Source organism: Cupressus sempervirens, chromosome 3 (assembly GCF_028749045.1).
Source record: "Cupressus sempervirens isolate cs-2001-9-10 chromosome 3, ASM2874904v1, whole genome shotgun sequence".
NCBI lineage: Eukaryota > Viridiplantae > Streptophyta > Pinopsida > Cupressales > Cupressaceae > Cupressus > Cupressus sempervirens.
In genome coordinates, this window is record NC_143120.1 from 510995183 (window position 1) to 511009978 (window position 14796).

At 35.5% G+C, this 14796-nt stretch overlaps 1 protein-coding gene across 6 annotated transcripts in view; it reads right to left on the minus strand.

Annotated features, from left to right (window-relative positions):
• Nucleotides 1–518: 518 nt before the first annotated feature.
• Nucleotides 519–14796, minus strand: part of LOC149567419 (uncharacterized) — a 188463-nt gene continuing 174185 nt past the window's right edge. For 5 of the 6 annotated variants that reach the window (XR_016362413.1, XM_089820597.1, XM_089820598.1 and 2 more), the window contains one exon: nucleotides 519–877. Coding sequence is in view for 3 of the 6 variants with exons in the window: in XM_089820597.1 (XP_089676723.1) it covers nucleotides 662–877 (216 nt within the window). In the remaining 3 variants the exon portion in view is untranslated. The remainder of the gene's footprint in view (nucleotides 878–14796) is intronic. The other variant, XR_016362412.1, reaches the window with a different exon arrangement.

Below are 14796 nucleotides of genomic sequence, written 5' to 3' on the forward strand. Positions count from 1 at the left end.
AATTTCTCACTAAAGCGATTTGATTAATAATATTATTTTAACTTGAACTAATAATTTTATATTTAATAAACAACTTGATTATATTATTTTAATTAATTTCTGAAAATTCTTATACTGAACCAAAAAAAACCCTATTTTGAAGAGATTTTCAATTGACGGGCTTGAATTGGAGAGCTTTTGAGAGAGAGACTTTGGTTTATTGTGGATAATCTTCTCCACTTCGCAATTCAACTTTTGCGCTTCAATTTCAATTTGCACCTTCAAGGATGAAAACCATTCACTACTTAAATACCTATGTAAATGAAAACCATTCTTTATTTAGAGATCTGTAATCTAAAATGATATAACCTTAGACAAATGAACATTAAAATTTCCACGTGTTTGATAAAAAACTACAGAATGGTCATTTCATAATAGGCTCTATCTCGTTTCCAAACTCATAAATAGGATGTAGACGGATAAATAAACAAGCATAAAAAAGATGGCAAAATATAAGAGTATTAATGTGAAGCCCATGATAAACAACCTGTAGAACATATCATTGTCAAGGGAATTAAATTACCATATACAAGCTCAATGCGAAAAATAATTGTCAAAGGCTCACAACTTACGTTCGATTGAACATCCAACTAATAAAGAATGACTTTACATAGACATGGAGTTAGTTTGGTAAGTTGAATGCATCCACAGTATCAGCATATAATGTATCAAATACAATTTTCACAAATGCATATCGAACCTCTTGTTCCTCACCAATACCCAATAACTTATAATTTATAGCTAAGCTTTTTCTCCTCTTCCAGGCACCTTCAACAACAACATCTGGAATAGAGAATATCTTCCTTACCTTAGCATGCGATGCTTTTGATATAAAGTTCTGCAAGACAGAGAAACAACTATTGCTCAACTTTGGTTTGAAGTTTAAATGGGTTTCCAAGTGTTATCATTCTACAAATATTCCTAATAAATGAAAGAAGTAATATGGATACGTGATCTAAGTTCCCAACAAACTTTTTGCACTCTCCACATAACATAAATTTCAAAGAGCAGATTACACATTCAAAAAAAAATAGGCTTCCTTTCAAAAACAAGTATCCAAGAGAAGGCGATGATTCTTGAGATATTCCTTCATTAAGGAATGGACTGATCAAGCCTCAAGTAAACAGACATTTTTAACACGTGAAAAAACATGTAATGGCATCCAATCACACGGAATTAAGAACCTGGAAAGCACAAGAAACAAATGGTGCATGACTGAGGCTCGATCTTCTGTTCCTTGTACAATTTGAGTCCCGAAAGAAAAAAGTTGTGCAGACAAACTAGATATATGCATGCATTTACGTGTAGTCCGTTTCCAGATAGTGTGTACATGGGCCACTACATCTATTTATAAGTATCAAATAACTAATAGTAAATGTTTCTTGTGTTTTTGGGTAAATAGGTCTGTGCATTATATAAACCAAAATGGCTCGCACTCTGCAGGCCACCACACTAGGTAGAGCCCAGAAAATATCAACAACCTGGGTACTCGCCCTTAAAAGGAATTTTTTTTAATGATCACAAAATTGAAGTCATAATAACATCATGAAAGCAAAGCTCGAGATTACTACAAATCTATTTGTGAAAAATTAACTAAAAATTGCCCCACCAGATTAGGGTTCTCTTGCCACTTGCTTTCAAATTTTCACAAAAAAAATGTTATTATATATATTTCGTTTCTACATCTGTAGACTCTAGTACTTCCCATTCTGTAATTTCTGTTGAACTTCTATTTTTAAGTTTTGTAGGTTTTATCTCCATTTCCTTTTTGATAGATATGGGACCAAAGCTAAGAAAATTGTATTAAAAATATTAAGTGTCTGTAGTTACAAAAAACTCAGGAAGTTATTAGCACTTTGAACTTTGAAGTCCCCCAAAGATCACCATTTTCCTAATCCAGCACTATCTTTTTGCAGTCCAACAGTGGCGATTCCAAATCCAGACATTTCAAAATTTTACAGTATCCATTTTATTTTTTTCTCTGGAAATATGTCTGCATTCTTCGAGGACGCAAACCCTGTGAAGATAGGAACTCTGGACGGAAACCCAGAAGACCTTTTGGTATCCATCAGCTAGCGCAAAGCTGAGAATATTATCCAGCACAGATTGTGGTAGAAGCAATCCAATATTTGGTGACTGAAATTCATTATCTAGTTAGTATGAAGGCTGCAAGCAATCTGTAGAAGGCACAGGCGTCAACACCAGCTGAGTCCATCACTCCAACCTTGAGATAGCAGACATGATTTATGGTTTTGGGAATTGCAGATATTCAAGAAGTCACAGCTACAGTAGACTTAGTCAAATATCGATCTCTGCCAATGCATGCACCCAAATTATCTTCTAGTTTAGTTCTTGTTGTATCCATGCTTAGAATCCCAATAATAAATGGTATGCTGATGTCCATTTCCCAGATCAGGCTTGTCAGATTGTTACAATAAGTTTTTTATTCACATAAGATTTCAATTTGTTTGAAGAAGGTTTTGGTCAACTATAAGTTTAATTCGTTAGAATATTTGTAATCTGTTTTTCCGTGCTCCTTTGGTTGCATGTTCTTGTAACAGAGTTCTATGCACTCCAGAGAGTTTGATTAACACAGATACAATACAAGTAGGTTTGGGCAACCAAAAGATGTGAAAGTAAACCTAGCTGAAACAGAAATGGGAGAGAGGAAATGAAGATCCTCCTCGTGAGTTGAATAATCAGTTAAATGACTTTTTGACTGTGTTTCCACAACATCAGCATGTGATGCAGCAATTTCAAGAACGGATGATCACAACAATAGGACAACTGACAGTTGGACATTCAAGATCAGGAAGGTCTAGTAGTCGCCATAGCAGAAGTGAAGCAGGGCATGATAACCAAGACAAAATAACCTCTAACATTATGAGAACAGCAGATACAAGGTCTGATAGACCCTTGCATTCCACCTTCTTACCTTGTACCATTGAGAGAACCAATTCAAGAGGTTGAGGTAGAAGAGACACACATCACAGATGATATTAGGGTAGCTAGTGATGAATACATGCAGCTTCCAACTGTTCTAAGGAAGCTGATAAATTTAAATAAGTTCATAACCAACATAAAGGTAAAGTTAGGAATCGTCTGGAAGAGCAATACAGGAGGCCTAGACGACAAGCTAAACAAAGCTTCCAGCAGACAGAGTACAAGGATGCCTTGAACAAAACTACAATTCCAACTTTCAATGGAACCGAAGAATTATCAATTAGATCACGGGTTCATAATTTGGACACCTTTTTGGCATGCAAACCCATGGAAGAAGAAAATGTGATTTGGTTTTCTACCATGCACCTAGAGGGAGTAGCACACAATTGGTGGCATCACGGAACATTGTATCATCCATAAATTGCTGATGGGTCATAGTTGTAATTGAATTGATTATTTAATTCCTTTCACAATCCTATTTATCCATGATTACTTAACATAGTTACCTTGATTACCTAAGGCTTTTTAAATTGATCTGCCCAAAGCTTACACCATGATAATAAAAGGAAATGGGGAGATAGGATCCCCTTGTCTAATCCTGCCAAAACAATAAAAAAAAGCCTTAGCTGAACCACTCAGTAGGATTGAAAAACTTGGAGTGGATATACAAAAGAAAATCAAATTTATCCATGAAATATCAAATTCAAAAGCTTCCATACATTTACATAGGAACCTCCAATCCACTTTATCATAGGTTTTTTTAATATCCAATTTGATGATCATATTTGCTTCTTTATTAGTCTAAATCAAGTGGATGACTTCTTGAGCTATAATAACTCCGCTAAATATAGATCTTCCAGGCACAGAGCCTGTTTGTTCCTCCAAAATGATTGATGGGAGGACCATTTGAATCTGTTTGCAAGGGCTGTCACCAAAACCATATATATTCTGTTGCATAATGATATTGGCCTATAATCATCCAACACAATTGCATTCTCTGTAATGGGCACCCTTGGATGTCCCAAAAACTAAACCAAATTGCTGAAAGGAATTATGTCAAACAGTTTGCATTCAACTTCTTATTTCTCCGTTTAATGTTTTAAACCCCTTATAACTCCGGAAATCAAACATTTATTTGTTTGTTGTGTTTTGTGCATGGAATTGGTATCATACAACATAAACAAGAAAGAAACTACAATAATATGCAAAGTGGAAATGAACTGCTGCTAATAAAATGTTATTTTCAGAATTCATAAAACCAAATACATGGCAGATTTAACAACTCACTAATTACTTCAGCAGTATTGACATAATACTCCAGCCCATGCTTTCGAACTTACTGCTACAATACTTTGTCCTTCAATCAGTCCACTACCTTCGTAATACCATTCCCTCAAAGCGGCATAAGCGTCGGACAAGTAGTGAAGAAGATATGAGCAAAATACCAAATCTGCTTGTAGCCGGAAATGCAACTAAACTGCCTGATAATGAAGCCAATAACAAAGAATTCCAAAGGCCAAACCCCAAGGGAATGACGTCTAGAATGTTACAAGAGAGGATAGACGTCCTCAAATGCCAAGAACGGAGCTGCAACTCACACACCAATTTCTTCTCATATTCAACCTGCCTAATGAAGCCACAAATGCTTCATTTTATTCTATTTCCAAGGGTCCGCTCAACTCATATGGGCAATGTGGGATAAAAGATGTGTAATATATAAAACATATATTAAAATACTCCTTATGTCTCCCTTGGGTACACATCACCATAAAATAAATATTAAAGTAACACTTTAATATTTTACAATTAAATTAGACGTTACTTTAATAAAACTTCAGGCATTAAAATGTATTAGCAATCGGACTCCGAATAATGCGAGTGATAGCTCATCGGAAAGCTCTCACCGAGGAGTATCGAATCCAATCACCAAAATTGACCTGCACTGTGTCCTGCCGACTTACTAAAAATAGTAAGTATGCCTGAAACTGAGTAAATCAACTTCGTTTTGGCCCAAATTGGAAATGACTAGGCCAAAACACTCCAGGATCCCATTAAACCCTTCGTTAGCCCTCGCGACCATGTAGAACAAGGCTAACGCACACACACTTGGTCAACTGCTAAAAGAACGTGAAGGCCAAAAGATGGGATCATTACATTCTCCTTCTTAGGAATTAAGAAAATCAAAGTGTTATTAATTTCCTTCAAGAATCAACCTGATGTTATTGTTGATTCCAGGGCTTCAACCGTATCTGATCATAAAATATTCCAACATTTTTGTAAATATCCAGCTGGAAACTCATCTGGTCCTGAGGCTTTGTCTGGATGTAATTGGTTAAGAGGCTAATAGCTGAAACAATTTCTGATTCATAGAATTTATCTATTAGTATTTTGTCATGCTCTTTTGTTACCACTCTAGGGATGTTTTTTATTTTTGTCTACAAAAACTTTCTTCTTTTGCCAAAATCTCCTTGTATTCTCTTAGTAATTCTTTTTTCCTTTAAGAAATCTTGTTGAGTTCATTCCATACTGAATCACTTCTTCACTGAGATCACTCATGGCTTGCTCTATGCTACTTTTTGAAATGAATATTTTACCAAAAAATGCCCTTGTTCATTTTAGAAAGTTCTTAAACATTTTCAGTTTGGAGATGAGTCAAAATAGTTTTGATCCCTCAAATTGGGCTTCATTCCATCATTTGGTGATTAGATCCAAGAATTGTTGATCCTTCATCAACATATCCCCAAGAAGTTCTAACAGATCTCAGAAGAGGCTTGACCCTGAAGTTGGAATTATGGATGAACTAAAATCAAATATACATGAAGGTAAATCCACTTTATTAAAGAATTTGTCTAATTTCTCTTCTATATGACTAAATCCTATCCTCCTGTTATTCTAAGTGAAGACCTTGTTTTCCAATTCAATCTCCATCATTTTGTTTCTGGAAACCCAATCTCAGAAACCCATCTGAGGTTGTGATTCCTTTTGTATTCCTCCTTGTTTTTCTGACAAGTGTAAAATTGCATTAGAGTCTCCCACTATAAGACTGTTTTGATTGGGAGTTTCCTGAAAGAAGTGGTCGACCACTATCCATAGCTCAAATTACCATATATATTAATAATAACTGACTTTACAGTGTTGGCAACAACACTACCTAGGCCTCCCTGCCAATTACCATTTCCTAACAAATGCTTGAAAGTGATTCTTTGGTGACTCAAAATGATGGCCAACCCCCCAACGGTACCCAAAGCTTCTACTGCATCTATCTTCCAAACCCCTAGCTTCTTTGTCAAATTTGACCACTGAGTTTTGAGCTTTTTAAAATTGGTTTCTTCTAGAATAATGAGATTTTCCTTGGTAGAAGTGATGCAATATTTGATTAAATGTTGACTGTTAGGGGCATTTAAGCCCCTAACATTCCATGTTAGTACTCTCATGGCTCCTGTGGGAAGGACCTTTCCCTTCCCTGCTTTTAAGATTGATGTTACTTTAACCTGATCACTCACTTCCCCACCTATCATTCCTAAAATAGATAATGACTTCCTGCCCTTCCTTTTCACTGATTTATTTCCAATCTGGTTGGTTAGTGGATTAAAACAACATTGAAGTACATGACCCTTTTTAATAGGTTGCATGTTCTTCGACTAAATGGAGTTGAAGTACATTATCCTTTATTTAGTGAAATGCAACAAGTTGGATGCCAAAAAAATTTAGAAAAAAAGAAGATTTGATTTATATCCATTCTAACTTGTCTCCTGTTACATAAGAAACATGACTTAAAGGAAGGGAAATTAAAAAAAAGGATCATAAAGCTTGCTAGAGTTAATATGGATCATCATAAGGCTTTTTCACATGATGTACCTAGTCGGAGTGGTACTCCATTTGTTTGTGGTTCAAATGATGTTGAACCAAACAATGACCTTTATCTAGATAATAAAATGAAGATTATGATCGATATATGAAATTTCAATTGTAACTAAAAAGTTGTAGTTGTAATGATTTTCATTTGAATCCTCTAAGAATCATATGATATATGGCATGATACTGAAATTTTGAGCTATCAATAGACATTTAACTTTCACCACCATTGATTAATGATATATCGTACTATCAAATGCATCTGCAGTTATATTAAGTTTTTCTTTAACACTTACACACACAACCAAATGTATCGTACACAAGGGAAAAAATGATGTATCACAGAACTTTATACCTGTAGCTAAACTGGCAACTTAGGTTGAACTGAATATGCAAAATAATAAAATTCACAAAGGCTGCCAACTTCTGTAAATTTCAAAGCTCAAACTTTCAAACTTAAACTACACCTCAAAATTCATGGGACCAACGCATGTTGAAAATTTCTTAAAATATCTTACCAACCGTTAATTTTTTTAGAAAGCTCTTGTCAATGGGAACCCGCCATTAAAAAAATAGCATGCAAACTCAGGGAGTACTCTCTGAGCTGCCGAGTAATCTCTAGTTATTTTTCTGTGCGAGTTGTCAAAAGCTTAACTCTCATGTTTTTCTAGATGCAAAAAAATGTGGGTAAAAATATCATATTTACAATGTTGATCCTGGTAGGGTGACTAGGTATAGGTATAGAAAGGGGACCCCATGCCACAATATATGGCGGCTGGGCTATCATTGCAATGGTTCAGTAAAGTTGAACTGTGCCACCTCTGAGGTCAATTTGTTGGCCTACACTTGTGTAATGTCCAACCCATTCAACAATTTAAGATGACACCCCCCAGAATGTGTGTTTTTACACTATATGATCTTCCTCTATCCTCACAAAGCACCAAAATGGAAGAATAAACTTAAATGAGGCAGCTCATATGAGAAAAGCCTTTGTATCCACATTATACTCATGTTGTAGCATTTTTGTTGCTTATGACCATCTAGCAATTCTACATTTGCTCCAGCAGTTGTCCATCATATGTGCTGTCTGTGAATTCAGTAGGGCAGTCAGTATTGTACTCATGCATTAGCCATGTTATTTGGCACTTTCCTCACCTAATACAAAGTTCTAACTTCACTAAAATAACTTTTCCACTTCACTCGAAAAATTGGACTTCAGTTTCAAACTAGTTAGGGATTGCCCATAACATCCTACACATAATTCAACCCTGAATACATTATTTCATGTTCTAAAACATGCAAGAATTCAATAATCAATGTCTCAAGGCGCTTAAACAACTCTTGACAAGGTGAAGCACAATGACCCATCTATAACAATTCAATTTTCTAATTAGAAATTTATGTTCATATGTGAAAGGGGATCTAAATAGATCATCTTGTATTTAATTCTAAATTTTGGGAGTATACTTGTAAAAGGGGTAACAAATATCACTTTTAGTCTTTGCACATTAGTGCTTCATGTGTTGTGTGTACATCGTCATTTTCTTTTCTTTTCTTTTGATCCTTATTAAGTAAATTCGCCATCAATCTTCAAAACACGTCTTTGATACCAGGTTCGACAAGCAACGATGACAAATGTTTACCGTATAGGGTAAAATGATAGTTATTGCATTCAGAGACTAGAATATGACATAGAACAAGATAGTACTTTATTCATATAAGCAGAGTATACAATCACAAGTACAATAATAATGATGCATAGTTCAATCGGACAATATACATATATGTCCCGAAGGGGTGACTCAACCATCACACAACCTTTCAGATACTAACTAATCCCGTTGGCTTGTGTTAGACTTTGCCGATAACATAAATTAACAAATCCTGCATCTGACAAATCCAGATATAACACAAATGCAGCATTTGGTAATGGCAGCAGCCAAATGGATCCTTAACGTCTTGCTTTATTGTATTCTAATCTGTAACCAAAGTGAGCAAAAAGTCATCAACAAAACAACCATTAATAAGTTGTCAATTGATTCCTAAGAGGGAGGAGATACCCCAAACAAGCCTTTGCAGGGTGTTGGAAAGGTAGCTAGATTCTTTACAAGCCAACAAATATAGTGATGGCACAAGAGGACAACCTTGTTGGATAGATCATTAGCACACATAATTGATCATATTAAGTCATTTTTAGTAGAACATTTAGAGAGATCAACAAGCACCATTTTCACTACTGTAGAAAATTGGTGCCAAAACCAGTAACATGGAGGATGACAAAAATGAAGCGCTCTTCAATCACATTGTAGGTTTTTCTCAAAACTATATTTGAGGAAAAGAACTTGTTAGTTAAACTTCATGAATAAGTCCACACCTTCTAACTAAAATTAACTTTGTTGATATTGTAGCTGCAAGAGTTATCTTTCTCCTTCGGAATAAATAATCTATATTTTATTGAAGCAAACTCACACGTAATGTCGCCTATTTTGTACCACCGTCTTCTTTGTAACGTCAAGGCAATTAAGGGTCTTCACTTTGTAAGGTCAAGATAATTTCATATATTCTTCTATATTTTATTGAAGTCAACTCACACGTAATGGCGCCTATTTTGTACCACCATCTTCTTTGTAATCTCAAGGCAATGAAGGGTCTTCACTTTGTAAGGTCAAGATAATTTTATATATTCTTCAAGGAGGAATTTATAGACATATACAAAGTTATATTCCTTGTTGAGTGTGATCATATCGAAGGAGTATTCATTTTTTGTTTGTAGATACATTGAAGCTATTATGATTGCTTCAGTTTTAGCCTAGTCTTTGGGCAAATTGTAAATCAGTCATCTGCACATTCATTAAATATATAAGTAATAGATTGGTGGTTGGACTCTCTCTCAAGTTGGAGGGTTTCCCCAAAATAATTCATTGCGTCTTTTGTTGTATCTATTGTGTCTTATTGTCCATTATTTTTTTATTGTTGTTTATCTTCATTTCTGATATTAGCACTAACATAGTATTGGAGCTGGCCCTCCTCCTAGGGCCTGTGAGGATTCAAAAATATTTTGCAGGTTATTGGGTTTCAGAAATCTTTCACAATATAATATAGCCTGTCACTTATAATTTCAAAGACGCTGCAATTTTTAAATATTTGCAGAGAAGAGAAGTTGATAAGCAGCCATGGGAAAGGAAGAAGGGGATTTTAAGCTAGTGGGCTTCAAGGACTTCAGCCACCACAATCCCATGGCTGATTGCTTTGCAGTGAAGAAATTCCACCACATTAAGTTCTAGTGCACCAATGCCACAAACATTTCAAGGTGTTTATAATGGAGTTCCACATACAGTTAGTCGTCAAGTTTGACCAAACAACAGGTAATCTAACCTGCAGCAACTTCATCATACAGTCCAATGACCTGCAATTTGTGTTCACAACACCCTATTCTTCAAACATAGATAAAAATGAAAACTCACCCAACAGACATACTGTAAATAATAAGATGACCAAACAAAGACCCTCAAATAGAATCATTAGCTCACGGGGGTCGCAATGATGAGCTAACATAACCATACTCCTGAAACCTAATAAATTGGGGACATCACAGTACTCCCTCCCCAAGATTGCTTGTCCTCAAGCAACTGCAATGTTCACAACACCCTATTCTTTAAACATAGATAAAAACAGAAACTCGCCCAACAGACATACTATAAATAATAAGATGACCAAACAAAGACCCTCAAATTGAATCATTAGCTCATAGGGGTCGCAATGATGAGCTAACATAACCATACTCCTGAAACCTAATAAATTGGGGACATCACAGTACTCCCTCCCCAAGATTGCTCGTCCTCAAGCAATTGCAATCCAATAGCACATCGAAACCCAACCTCTACTAGGGTCCCATGGAAAAATGCGTTTGATGTCCCTATCATCACCAAATTAGTTCTGCAAATACAACACCATTTGTATGAACAACATAGTCAGCAAAACTATACTCAATGCTAGTGTTGGTAATGTAGAAGTCAAAATATCACATGAAAGAAACTCAATAAGGAGTCTAGATTTACTCCTCTACGCCAACTTAGCTATCATAACAAACATCAAACTTAGGAACATACATACTCTGCACCCAGTAGATATCTTGTACACGGGGATCAAATGGGAAGCTATATATGCACTCCTCAATGTATACACCTCTATAAAGTCCTTAGTAAGATCTGTCTGGAAACCTGTAAGGACTGACTAACATCCTAGTGTACTAGTGGAATCCCAAACATCTTCCTCACTCATCATTTGAGGGAGACCAACACCAACCTCAAATATTATCATATGAAAAAGTAACATCGATATCAAACAAGGGATAATTCACAAAGTGAACTACACCCATATGTTGATCTTAACTAGGTAACTATAAACCATGGGAGACATCATGTGTAACATGCTCCACCTAAATTGTACCATGCCTTTGCAAATCCTCACTATCCACAACAAAAAGAGAAATGGTGCATAAAATCTCCTCTGGGCTAACCCCACAACACATACCTCCTTCCTCAGTGTGCAAACTTCATTTCCATTGACCGAAAACTAAGGAAAAACTCCTCTATAGCCTCTATCCATCGCATCCCTAGCACAACATCCATCCCTCCCAAGTTGATCACTTAAAAATCTAACTGTAACTCTTAATCACCAAGAAATAAAGAGAGATGTTGTATGCACCTAGTACAGGTAAGGGTGTAACAGTCTACCATCCTAAATGAAAACCAAACTCACTCCTCTGCCTAGAGGCCACATCGGCTAACAAAGCCTTCACGTATGAAATTATGCCTAGCCTCGGTGTGTAACCTGGAGACGCAATGATGTCCATCTATTCATCCTTACATCATCATTTGTACTGATGGGTTGTGAAGATTCAGCCTCAACCTCATCATAATACACCCACATAGAATGGTTTGCCCTTCCCTTGGACCCCAAAGGGAGTGTTCTCTGTCATAAGGCACTTTGTATCAATAGCAAAGTTGTCTCCTCAAATCCTCACGAGTTGTCTCGTCATGTTTAACAACTAATTATCTTTATTCATCAATAACAGGTGGGTGTACCTCATCTCCAAGTGAAGTAGCAGGTTTAGATTATGCTTGTTTCTTAGGAGCTAAAAGCTCCATGTTCCTAGCCTTCTTGATGACCCCTATAGGAAAGGCAAATCAAATGGCTTAAGCCACCCTTGAAGTAGCTCATATAATCTCTCTGTAAATAGCATAACCAAGCATTTCTTTGCTACATTGGGAACTATGATAGAGAGTCTCAAAAACTCACTAATGAAAGACTCTAGGCTGCCTATTTGCCTATGTTGAGCAAGGTCCTAGAAGTAAGTTTCTAGATCCTGTTGGGTGGATACTTTGCAACTGACAGTTTGTGCAAATCCAGTTGCAAAATAGGATGACCAGCCACTGCATGTGAGACAAAGTCTTTCCTACCTTAAAGGGAAGGATCCACCTTCTCACTGTTCCTTGGATCAACTCAAAGCAAGCAAGAAGTTAGAGGTACTTGGAAGGGTGTTACTAATACTCTTTCCTCTTGTTTCAAGAAAGAATCCACTTACTCATGGAACGAGCAATGGGAAAGAAGAACCTCTAAACTACAGTTCTATCTAGGAATTGGAAACAGTGATACAAATAAACCAATGCCAACTCAAAGGCTGATTGAAAGTGTATTGGCTTTGATCTAAGTCCAGTTGTTCTACACTATAAAAGTAAATCACTACTCTTGGGGTGCAAAGACTTCTATAAGTAGATGATTTCTACGCTATAATCCTATAAGTTATTTCAGTTCAAAGACATGAAAGTATCTTAAACTTACCAAAGTGCGTGAATATCATACAGTAATAGAATCTAGAGCTGAAGCTTCTAGTCTTATATTGGCTTCAATTGTTTCTTTTACTCGCTCTAATAAACATACAATAGCAACATGAATAAAAGACAATAGACACTGATGGAGGCTTGATTTTAGAGCCTCCATTTTTGCATTTAGATGTCAGCCATTATAGCAAACACTTGCTATACAAAACTAACAGTATGCTATCGTCTCTGAGATGCCATATCAAACAAATTTATGTATAGTTAAGGTTTATGACTATTAAATGGTTTTGTTTGTTATGAATTACAAAGCCACTTGAACAGACCTTCTTAAGGTTTAAGAAAATCTGCTCATACCAATTTGCACTAAAACATCCATTACATGTCATACTTCCTGAGTAAAGACAATCGACCTGACAGAAGAGAACACATCAGCAGACATCAAACGCAAGGTTGATAGGATAAAGAGGCTGAAGGAAACAACCCAAACTCAGAAATATATATGAAGACACAGGTCAGAAATTACAAATGATGCCATCAAGAGCAATTATCTCTTCAAGCTCAAAAGGCAATCTAGATGATTATAACAACCATTGATACTGAAATAAATAATTAAAAGAAGGACCACTGATGAAGAATATTGATGCAGTTTCTGGCCCGATGATGTTAACCAGTGACAAACAAAATGGAATATTTGGATGAAGTTTAAGACAAGAACATGTATTGACAGTTAGAGAAAGTTCGTTGAATGCATAGCCGCAACTATCAAATACATGTCAACATTGAGAGTGAAGTTTTTAGAACCAAAGAACTTATGGCAACCATAAAATCGTTGAAATGAAGCTATATTCATTGCAAACGCCTTTGGGTGTTTAGAGAACGAATCGGCTTGGACTCCACATCAGAATCCATATGAGTAATTGAACCAATAGAATTTTCAAGCAAATACACAACCGTGGAGGTTATATGGCATCACACTGGCAATGATGGGAGAAAGTAATAAAGACATTCATGTGCATTGACTTTCACATAGGAACAAACCATATCTGCATGTGTATGAAGAACAAAGCCATGATGGATTGACTTCAAACGACAATGAATGTACACGCATGGTGCCATAAGATCTCAGCGATGAACAAGAATATTATAAATGAAATGAACCGATCATTCAAGAGCCCGCTAAATATGATATATGGCATTATGAGAAGATTTTAATATGTGGTGATACATTGGACTCTGAATTTATTTACCATATCATTTCTCATATGCAAAGAAGTAATCATCATATTATCGAATACACAAACAAGTTTTGTTCCATATAAAATTAATAAAATTGGTGGTAATATGCAATCACTAAAACATTAGAATTTGGTCTTGGTAATTATAAACCGGGAGGATATAAAAGCATCATCATATTTTAATAAATAATTAGTGTGATTACAAGGAGAAGCTGTGATTTATTTTGGAGAGAAGTGACTTTTTGAATTTGAAAAGTCACTTTCTTTTTTATTGTCAAGTATAACTAAGGAGTGATGAGAGATAAAAAATAAATAACATAACAAGACAAAATATTCGGAAGGGCATTTGCAAAGTAATACATTTATTTTGTAAAGAGGAATGTATAAATTAAATCATGACTTTATTATAATTTCAAATTATATTTTAATAATAAATAAAAGGCCCTTTTGTTTATTTTCAAGGAAAGAGCTTGCGATTTAAATGTGGATTCGTCCAATTGAATTATTCCACCAGAGTTTTATATTTGCATTGGATATTTTCCTGCATTCTTTGTTCAACAATTAGGATAGTGTGAGATATATATGTGTTTCCTCATCTTTGTCTAATCAAACTTCCAGTCAGAAAAGTTAAAAACCCTATTGGACTAACAAAGAATTGCAGATAAGATTTGTCTTTTGTAGAGCTCGGAAATAATTGATGATATTTTAAATAAATAGTCTCATAGAGTTCTACATAATAATCTTCATATTAGTTGACTCTGTTGCCCAAATAATAAAAGGCATTGGTCTTTTAAGTCACTGAAGTTCAATCATTTGAATTTATAGTTGAAGTCAGAAACCTACATATTTCCTTCATACAACCATCAAATTTATTATTAATA